This window comes from Manihot esculenta, chromosome 14, assembly GCF_001659605.2.
Source record: "Manihot esculenta cultivar AM560-2 chromosome 14, M.esculenta_v8, whole genome shotgun sequence".
NCBI classification, from domain to species: Eukaryota; Viridiplantae; Streptophyta; class Magnoliopsida; order Malpighiales; family Euphorbiaceae; genus Manihot; species Manihot esculenta.
The window spans coordinates 7,757,678-7,768,646 of record NC_035174.2 but is presented as its reverse complement, the minus strand read 5'-3'; the positions used below and the strand labels follow the sequence as shown (position 1 = coordinate 7,768,646).

At 33.6% G+C, this 10,969-nt stretch overlaps 2 protein-coding genes across 2 annotated transcripts; both read right to left on the bottom strand.

The window, feature by feature from the left end:
* Positions 1 to 254: 254 nt before the first annotated feature.
* Positions 255 to 3,559, bottom strand: LOC110599854 (6-phosphogluconate dehydrogenase, decarboxylating 1). Its single transcript, XM_021736442.2, has 2 exons — positions 3,352 to 3,559; positions 255 to 2,016 (listed from the first exon to the last, which is right to left on the bottom strand). Exon 2 carries the CDS (start codon positions 2,003 to 2,005, stop codon positions 548 to 550), a length of 1,458 nt encoding a protein of 485 aa, XP_021592134.1. The 5' UTR covers positions 2,006 to 2,016; positions 3,352 to 3,559; the 3' UTR covers positions 255 to 547.
* A 1,546-nt stretch (positions 3,560 to 5,105) lies between these two features.
* LOC110630906 (chaperonin 60 subunit beta 4, chloroplastic) lies at positions 5,106 to 9,752 on the bottom strand. Its single transcript, XM_021778548.2, has 14 exons — positions 9,465 to 9,752; positions 9,223 to 9,348; positions 8,981 to 9,118; positions 8,617 to 8,712; positions 8,237 to 8,479; positions 7,926 to 8,160; positions 7,330 to 7,499; positions 6,726 to 6,803; positions 6,551 to 6,622; positions 6,364 to 6,468; positions 6,155 to 6,247; positions 5,939 to 6,031; positions 5,697 to 5,820; positions 5,106 to 5,574 (listed from the first exon to the last, which is right to left on the bottom strand). The coding sequence occupies exons 1-14, from the start codon at positions 9,615 to 9,617 to the stop codon at positions 5,531 to 5,533; spliced, it is 1,770 nt and encodes a 589-aa protein (XP_021634240.1). The 5' UTR covers positions 9,618 to 9,752; the 3' UTR covers positions 5,106 to 5,530.
* Positions 9,753 to 10,969: the final 1,217 nt, after the last annotated feature.

Here is a 10,969-nt window from a genome sequence, read left to right as displayed (position 1 = left end):
CATCTAAAAGTGGTTAAGCTATTAGCAGCTATGAAAATCTAATCCAGATAAATGTTTTAATAAAGGATTTTAAAAGCATCCACCAAACACTATCACTTCGTGAAAATTCCTAACAAGAGATGCAAAGGTGGACTCTTAACATATGGAACCCCCTCAGTGTGACATTAAAGTACAAAGCTCTAAAATGTAAACAAACACACAGCCAAAAAAGGAAAGAAAAGAAAAAGAAAGAAGAAGAAGCAAGACAAGGAATATGAACCAATATAATGGAGCTTATATACACTCTTATTGTACTGAAAGAAGTGCATTAAGTAAAAGGATAAATTGTTTCATCTAAAATAACAAAGCTGGCTGGATCTTCCTGAAAAGGTCCAAAATATAGCATAGCAACATTATGCCCAATAAATTGAACATTTTAATATGCCTTACTGATATGAGATGATACCACTCAACAGGAAAAATAAGTGATTTTTTACAAAGGTTCTGTGGCAGTAAGTCGCTAGGATAGCTTATCACATTACCACCAGCACCAAGAGAAAGTAAAATTTTAAATCTTTGACTGTTTAGCAATCTTGAACCATTCAGTGTGGAAAGATCCCGGTACATCAATTCTTTCATAGGTATGAGCTCCAAAGTAATCTCGTTGAGCTTGGACTAAGTTAGCAGGCAGCCTTTCCCTCCTATATGTGTCAAAATAAGCAAGGCTAGCAGACATACCAGGTGTGCTAATACCTGAGTTGATAGCAAGGCAGACAACTCTTCGCCAAGCAGATTGTCGATCAATAATCTCCTTAGCAAACTCTGGATCAACAAGAAGATTAGCCAGGTCTGGGTTTCTGTCATAGGCCTTCTTGATACGGTCCAAGAACACAGCACGAATGATGCAACCGCCCTTCCAAATCCTTGCTAGTTCCCCAAGTTTCAAATCCCATCCCTGCTCAGCACTTTTTGCACGTATCAAGTTCATACCCTGGGAATAGCTACATATTTTGGAAGCATACAGAGCTTGCCTCACATCATCAATCAACTTTGTCTTATCAACAGCTTGATTGGCTAGGATGTCTCCAACACCACTTGATTTGAAAACTTTGGCAGCTTCAATTCTCTCTGCTTTCAGACCACTGAGGAATCTTCCATCCAATGATGAAGCTATAGTAGGAGCAGCTACTGACAATTCAGCAGCTTGCTGAACTGTCCATTTACCAGTACCTTTCATGCCAGTTTTGTCCAAAACCTTGTCAACCAAATATCCATCTCCCTTTTCATCCTTAATTCCAAAAATATCAGCAGTGATCTCGATCAAGAAACTCAGAAGCTCCCCTTTGTTCCACTCTGAGAAAGCCTTGCGTAATTCCTCGTTGGTAAGCTTCCCAACTGATTTCAGCACATCATATGCTTCCGCAATCAGTTGCATATCACCATATTCAATCCCATTGTGAACCATCTTGACAAAATTGCCAGATCCTCCTTTGCCAATGTATGTGACACAAGGGCCACTATCAGGAACTTGAGCAGCCACCTTAAGGAGGATGTCTTCTATGTATTTGTAGGCCTCAAAGGAACCTCCGGGCATTAAAGATGGTCCATGACGAGCACCCTCTTCACCACCTGAAACTCCCATTCCCAGATAAAGCAATCCCAGATCAGCCATGGATTTCTCTCTTCTCTCAGTGTTCTCATACCACTCATTACCACCATCAATAATGCAGTCCCCTTTCTCCATGTAAACTGACAAAGTCTTGATAGTTTGGTCAACAGGAGGTCCAGCCTTAACAAGTATGATTATTACACGAGGTTTTTGGATTGAATTTACAAAGGATTCAGGATCATGGAATCCATATAAGGGAAGATCTCCTTCTTGTTTGGCTCGTGCAACTGTCTCATCAACTTTTGAAGTGGTTCGGTTGTAAACAGAAATTGGGAATCCTTTCTCCGCAATGTTGAGTGCAAGATTTTGACCCATGACAGCAAGGCCAGCAAGCCCAATTCTTGTTAATGGAGCCATATCTAAATATCCTGGTAAAAAATTTTAAGACCATAGCTCAATAAATTGCAACTCTCATATAATCTCAAAATGGCATATAGATGAAAACTAATGTCCACAAGGGAAAAGAGAAGAGTAGAAAATCTATTAGAAAAGCTTCCGTATAATAGAAAAAATTACTCCCTCAGTCCTACAATTTTTGTCCACTTTACTAATTTTTTTTATTAACTTTCCAATTATACCCATATTAAAGATATTAAATTTTATTAAATACTAAGAGATGCTTTGAGAGGTTTCTTGGAAATAAGATAAAATTAAATAGGATTATAATAGTTAATTTATATATTATTATAGTATAAAAAAGAAGGTAGACAATAATTTTGGGATAACAAAAAAACAAAGGAAAGATGGACAAAAATTATGGGACGGAGAGAGTATTTAGTACAACTATTATGTTCAACAGTTTTATTATAGTCATTCGTCATGTTGAGACCCACAACGAATACACCATAATCAATGGCTATAATAAATCATTATACATACCACAGTTATATTGCAAAATGTCTCGTATAACAGGACACTACCTATCCACGTAAATTTGGCACTGTAACAATAAAGGCACTCTGTCCTCTAGCTTACATGTAGCCAACCCATTGACAAAAAGAACCACAAACAAATAGAGACTCGTGTAGCTAGGTAAGCAGTTGCTGAATGCATGTAGCAAGTTCAACAGCGGACAACATATATCAGCAGTAATATAATTGGGAGCTGATAATGACGACATCTGATGGCTAAAAAGGACAACTTTTACACTCTTTTTTTGGAAAAAAAATATAAAACCCAAAAAATAAAAAAGGGATAATAAGAATTTGACCAGTATTTGATTTTTTTTCCATTGGTTTTTTACTCGTAATCCGCCCTTGTATCACAGATTAAAGGCCCAAAGTTTCTAGACTAATTTCATGAGTTGGAAAACGACAAACAAATAAAATTTGGATAAGGTCATGATTCCAGAAGAATGATTCTACGGTGAGGAAAATCGTTCTGAGTAAATAACTCAAAAGAAAGGCCTGCACATGAAAAATTCTTGGCAAATAAACAGCTAGTTGCAATTCTCGTCGAAAGCGAAGCACAGAGATGAAAAGATCAAACGAAATGAAACCAAATTACAACATCAGAGCAGAGGACAAACATTAACATTGGCTTTTAATATGAAGCATCAAACTCTAGAAGCAAATCAAACACATTAGCTACGCATGAGAATCATAACCCAGATCATCAAATCCCGAGATAAATACAATTGCATGAGGCAAAGGCAAAAGTAGAACTACAGTGACGATGATGACAAAAGACCTGTTAAAACTTACAGAGCAGTGAATATAGTTTGCAAATGAAAAGAACCCAGAAAAAATTGATGATCTGAGCTTATGGCGTCTGAATCAGAGTTCTCTACAAGCTCAAGGAGATCAAATTAGGCGATGCCTTAGCTACTTTTAACGCCTTGTTTTGGGGCTCGCCCACCCACTTTGCGAAGGTGGGGAGAGGGGTTGGGGGTTGGTGGTTGATTGACTTCACGTGGCAAATACACTTATTTTTCAACCGCTGCACCTTCTATTATGGGATATTTCTACTTTTACCCCTAGTAGTTTCCATTTCACGATGGCCACAATCCATCCGTCGAATTTACTTCATGAGGATTGTTTTAAAAAAAAAAAAAAAAAACTGGATGTGTGTATTTTAATTTTTAATTTTGTTCAAATTAATTTAAAATTTTCAGTTTAAGTTAATTGATCTCAAAGATTAAGATTTTTTTAAATTTCTAAAACATTAAGAAACCTAATTTTCTTTATTTTTTATTTTCTTAATTCTTTATTAAATTAAGTTATATTAAAATTTATTTTAAAAAAAGTTTAAATTAAAATTTTAAATTAGTTTAATAAAAAGTAAAAAATAAAATAAATTGAATATGCCGATAAATAACTGGTGAAATCGAGGATTTACAAATTTTTGCAAGTTACACAAGGTAACAATCCATGAACCAGTTTGGGTTTGAATCTAAATTGAAAATAAAGTCTAGATTCATGAAACGGAATAAAAGGGAATAATTCAAATTTTAATTTAACTTAAAACAATTTAATAATTAAAGTAAAATTTCTTTTTCTAAATGAAATTGTTCATTATATTATGTTAAATTTTTAATTTTAATTTAATTTAGATATATTGAAGGAGAAATTATAAATAATTTTAATTTTTAATATAAATTCATAAATTGATTTCAGATTCGAATAAGCCTATATTATTTTTCTAACTTTTTTATTAAAAATCAATAAAAATAAGAATTTTATTTATTTATTTACAAAATATCATGAAATTTATCTTAAACTACATTCATTTTTTTGCAATTTAAAATTATTTAAGGCATATATAAGTAAAAAAAAATCTTAAAGAGTTTTTTATTAATTAATATTTATTAGGGCCTGTGCCACAATTGTAAATAGTTTGGGAAACAGGTGCAATATCACAAAACATAAGAATTCTGCTGAATGAGAATGAAAATGAAAACGGAAGTTTGGTGATCCTATTTCAGATTCCGCGGATATCCCATTGAGCGGACATAACATTGTTATTGTTAGTAATTAATATTAATATTATATAAAAAAAAATTACACTTTTTTATTTAAAGTTTTTAAAAAGAATTACGGAGAGCGGAACCGAGAAAAATCATGAAAGTTAAAGGGTAGGTGTGATTGACGTGCGCTACCGCACCGAATTGGCTGGTGCGCTGCGCAGTTAGGTGAAGCAAATTTGCTATTAAAAACTTTAAATCAATTAACGATGAAAATTTCATGATTATGTGTTTGGAAACTCTAAAAATTTAAAAATATATATCTATTTTATTTTATAATTTTTATCCCTGTGTCTGTCTCTTTATTTTTGTTGAGAAAAGAGAGATAAAAAGATAAAATTAAAAGATGAATTATAAATAATTATAAAATTAAGAGATAAAACTATGAAATAATTATAATATCAAAAAATTACTTCTTTCAAAGTACTAAAAATAAAATGGATGGAAGTATCTAAATGTATGACAAATGTAAAATTGAGGTATTAAATAGTTTAATTTAAAAAATAGAGATCAAATAATTATTAATGATAAATACTAGTACTTAATATTTTTTTTTAAAAAAAAAAACTCTAAACTCAAAAAGACAACAATTTTGATGATATGCTCCAAAAGCTTGTCATAACATTACCAGTTGGTCTATTCTAAAATCTTTTCCCCCTGGAAGGCTGTCAACTGTGCAACCACCTTAGCTTGGTGCCCTTACCCTTCCTTCCGGGTGCAAATTAGGAGTCGAGTCTTATTTCTTCTAAGGGAAACCAGCCACTTGATGCGAAAGAACTAGATCTATATAGCTACCGCCAAGTGTTTGATCAAATATCAGCACTTTCTGATGCGGAAGCTGGAAAAATATAGCTTCTTGTGCCACTTCTGTTTTGATGCTATGCCCATTCCTTTCAAGTCACTGCACTTCTGAAGCAGTATTACAAACTCTGGCCCCGTATCGGTAGGCTCATAGGTGCGGTACCTGAACCAACAAACATGAGTTTGGCAGTGTGCAGCTAAGCAGATATAGCTAACAGGAGAACTATCGTCTGTGCCTAGATTTACTTGCACGTATCTCTGTGTATGGTGCGAAAGAGGAAGTACCTGGAGTTGTTAATATTGGTTTTCTCGGCAGTGGTTGTGGTTCCCTTATGTCAACTACAACAGCATCAGCAGTCAGAAATGTTTTGGCTACTGATGCAGCATTCTCCAAACAACATCTAACTACCTGCACCAAAATATGGTAGAGTATCATGAGCATTTTGTTATCAATACTTACACTAATCAACATCCAATTAGAGAATGCATAAGGTTGGCGCCTCTATAAGCCATAAAACTGAAGACACCTTTGTTGGATCTATAATTCCTGCAGTTATCAAATCCTCATATCTGTCTCTTGCTGCGTTGTATCCATATCTTGGATCATCATTTGATAGCACCTAAATAAATTCAAGTTTTTGCACCAAATTGTGTTATAATGATTAAAAACAAGATGCAATGCCCAAAATTTCAGATCCCATGTTTCATATCTAAAGAGTAATGATGAACTGAGGTAAAAAGACCTGGTTTATGACAATGTTGCCATTTACACCTGCATTCTTGGCTATCAATCTTGCAGGATAACTCAGAGCTCTTTTGAATATCTCAGCTCCAATCTACACAAGTATTTGCACAATGAGATCACAACTGTATTGACCAATCAAACAACTCTAATTACAATGATAGAATGTTGTATTGTGCGAGATAAGGTACAGTAATACAGTATGTGCACCTTTTGTTCTTCATTACCCAACAATTCTTTAATACCCTCAACCTTTGTGGATAGCCTCAGAAGGCTACATCCGCCACCAACTACTACACCTTCCTCAATTGCTGCCTGCAATATACAAAGCCAGAAGCTTTTTGTTCATAAATAATAATATAACCATTGAAAGAACAAGAGCAAGGCAACCAACTACCTTAGTAGCATTTAAAGCATCTTCAATCCTCAGTTGTTTATCTTTCAACTCAACTTGTGTTTGTGCTCCGACCTATGATTCAATTAATAACTCAAAACGTTAAAGCAGGATTAGAATCTTCTGATTTTCACATTTCCAAGTGAAGAAGTTGCCGATATCAAAAGCATTTCATTACCTGTAAAATGGCAATCCCTCCTGATAATCTTGCTATTCTTTCATTCAGTATTTTCTTTTGAAAATTTTCTTCAGTATTCTACAAAAACAAGAAATAATAGTAAGGAATTCTCAGGCAAGAATTACCATGCGTTAAGTTTGTGAAACAACTCCACACACTGAATATAAACTAGTTAATTATTTAGGCCCCAATTTACACCCTGAATTTCCACTGGAATCTTGGCGCTTTGGTGAGAGTTTTAACCAATGGGTATGAGCCATGTCTGAACAAATGTATTCTTCTTACTCTGAAATTTTCCATTCTACAACTACAAGAAAGACTCATTAAAGAAAAAAAAATCATTTTGTGAAACTTTTTCCTATTTCTCTTCATTGCTACTGTGATTCCAAAGCCAACTTAACAGGCATATCTGGACTTTGAGCTGCTAATGCAAAGAAAACTTTTTAATTTATATCTCCTCAATGATGAGGCCAGAACCATCTATAATGCACATTTCATGAGCCAGTAATAATTGTTTATTTTACTTGTGCAATTGATGCTGTGACAACTGGGATATAGAGCAATAATGTAATGCTAAAGGTAATATTGTAAAAGGAAGATGCACCTCAACAAGATTACGGATCTGAGAAACCCTCTTCTGAACCGCTGCTTGAGTGCTCTCATCAGTAACTATAAGTGTACAATCCTTTGTGATCATCACCCTAGTAGTAGAGCCTAAAACTTCCTTGCCAGCCTTCTCTAAGGTAAATCCCATATCATCTCTGATTACTGTGCCTGCAATATGACCGAAGAGTTGAGCATGCAAGTAGAAGAGCAGAATTCTAGCAGAAATAAAGAACACAGAAGAAATTTATTAAAAACTTGTACCATCACGTAGCAGACTACATAATCATTTATAGGCCAAAGATACAAGAAAATTTACTTTTGTATGCTATTTTACTCTTCTTTTTTTTTTTACAAAATGTAATACTCTATAGTTTCTTTGTTCACTATTACACGTGTATGTATGAAATTCATAGCCTTGAATGAATTTACCTACAAAGAAGAACTTTACATATGATGCTGTGACAGTCCTTAGGATTTAGGAATGTCCCATAAGTTTATACAATCAAAGATGAGGTGATAATGCTATTTTTGGACTGATGCTCATAAACTAATAAAAGAAAGATATCTATTCATATTGATCACTTAATTCACTACCTCCAGTCAAGATAGCAATGTCATCTAAATAGTGGCTCTTTCGCTCGCCAAAGGCAGGAGCCTTGATAGCAGCTGCCTTCAACACACCCTTGAGTTTGTTCCTTATAAGTAGAGCCAAAGCTTCCTGCTCAATGCCCTCTGCAATTATCACTATGGGGTACTTCTCTTTAACAGCACTGTCCAATATTTTACGCATCTCCTTTGGATTTGTGATTTTTTTGTCAACCAAAAGTAACTGGAACCAAACAATATAATCTCTAATCATTCCATAGAAGAACATGTCCAGCTATAGAAAAGCTTGCAGTTCCTACCTTGCAGTTGTGGAACTCTACTGTCATTTTCCGTCGATCAGTGACAAAGTAAGGGGACAAATATCCACGATCAAATTGCATCCCTTTAACAATTTGTAGATTGTTCTCAATATACTTTCCCTTTTCAATTGTGACTACACCCCTCCTTCCCACTTCCCGAAGTGCATCAGATATCATGTTTCCCACTGTATAGTCATTCCCTGCACTAACTGCAGCAACATCTGCAAGCTCACAATCCTCAACCTATAAGCTTTTGTTAGTATTCTTGCAGATATAGTTTTCTCCTCATGTTACATACCTTCTAATATATATTTCCAGGATCTTAGTCATTCTAACTTCTAAGAATGAGGAAAGGAAAAAAAAAAAAGAAACTTATTTACCTCTCTAGACATCAATTTGAGTTCAGAAACAAGGGCCTTCGAGGTTTTCTCAATCCCACGAGCAACTTGGACAGGATTCATGCCAGCTGCAATCACCTAGAAATTGTGTCATCTTTAATATAGCAAGTTTAGAGAATCTTATACAAAAGCTTGGTGAGATATTTGAAGTAGAGACACCACTGAAAGAGATCATTTATCTGAAAGGCTGGTGCCACTGCATGACATAAATGACAAGCATCTCTAATGGCTACAAATTTACTTTTTATGCATCTTGTTTCAACTCTAACAATATATAAAAGGGATTGGTCTTTAATCCATCATAACAGGACTTAATGATTTACAAGAGAGTCCACTGGTGTCTTACCTTCAGACCTTCAGTGATTAAACCATGAGCAAGAACTACAGATGTTGTGGAACCATCACCAGCAAGATCATTTGTTTTTGCACCAGCTTGCCTCACCAATTTCACTCCAACATTCTCCAAAGGGTCCTCCAATTCAATCTAAATATTAATAAATCAGAATTACTAGAGGAAGAAGTACTCAATCAAAAAATGAAGAATGAAAATTGAGAAGGCAATTGCGTAAATTGGTAGCTGTGCAGTGCCTGTTTGAGAACAGTTTCACCATCGTTAACAATCTTTGGAGGTCCGTACTTATTTTCCAACACCACATTCCTTCCCTTTGGACCTAAAGTTACGCCTACGAGCTCTGCTACCATGTCCACCCCTGCCTGCATCAACCCAAATCAATTTTCAAGGTAAAAAGCTCAATTTGGGTTATCAAACCAAATGGCTAGGGGTAAAACGACGCAAAATTGGACAAAAATGAAAGAGCTCTGAAGAATACCAGAAGTTTCTTTGTTGTTGAACCATCATGGTTAAAGTAAAGCTCTTTGGCCATGGCTTTGGGAATGAACACGGAAGGTGAAGAAACCCTTTTAGGAAGAGCTGGGTTGATGTAAGATAGTGCAGAGATTGGATATGGAGATGAGCATGCCATGGTTGAACCAGCAAGCTATCTGTTTCAAATTTGATGGACGGTTTCCTATTTGGAGAGGATAAGAAAACTAACGGGAAAAAAAGAAAATATCTCCGATGGTTGATTTTGGCGCTACTCCTGTACTAGAGGGCTTTACCATATTGTAAATCTTAACAGTTACAAGTTACTCCTTTTATAACAGTCCGGTTACTTTATAAATTATAAATAATTTATTAAATTAACAAAAAAAAAATCCCTGCCGTTCACCGGAGAAGACGGCTCCTCCCCTCACGGGTATACTCCCATGGGTGAGGTCGTACATAGTTTTTAGATATTTAATTTGATAAGCTATAATTATTGATATAATTATTGAAAAATAGGATAGAATTTTTAAAATTTAGATATTATTTTTAAGATTTATTTTATAATTTTTAAAATAAAACAGATTTTTTTAAAATTTTAATTTTTAAAATTTAAATAATAAAAATTGACCTCTAATTTATAACATAATAAAAAATATAGAAAGAGAAAAAAATAAAATAGAAAATATAAATAATTTTTTTATGAAAATATATATTATTTATAATAAAAAAAATAATTGTAATAAGTTATTATATAAATTTTGATATAATATAATAAAATTATAATGGTTAAATTTAATAATAAATTTATAATAAAAAGAATCTCATAAATAAAATTTTAATAATTATAAAATTTTTTAAAATTTAAATTTATTTTATAATAATCCCCACATAAAAACTTTTATTTTTATGAACTAAAAACTCTTTTTTGTATGCTGATATCTCATCAATCTTAACACTCTACAGATTTTGTTCTCAATACAATAGACAATGTACACGCTTGATAGTTCATAAGTATTTTAGAGATTATGCCACAATCTCATAGAAGTAGCCACAATATACACTGATATAGGTAATATCAAGTGTATACTATTACCTATAAGTGCACTGCATTCTCACACCATAGGAAGGTATAACGTTAAATAGTGTTAGTAGAACTAACAAGTGACTTGTTATTACTCATATGAACCTTTTTCATGAGATCTCTAATTACAAAGGTTGGTTTTCTATAACTGTTAATCTCATATTGACTAAATCTCATTTCTCTTGATTTTCATTTTTTAACTTTTTTCTTATAGTCAGATGATTGATCAAATTCACTTTTGACTTCACATAATTAATAGATATAATTTCATTTCTCATTAGTTAGATGAATATGTCTATTTTTACTATTAAAAGTTTTATTATTTGCAAGAGTTATTATCGTTTGGCAATTACAATATATGAATGGTATTGATTTTATTCTCAATATAGTATTTGCTGCGAATTTTCTTAACCAATCAAATCTCATTG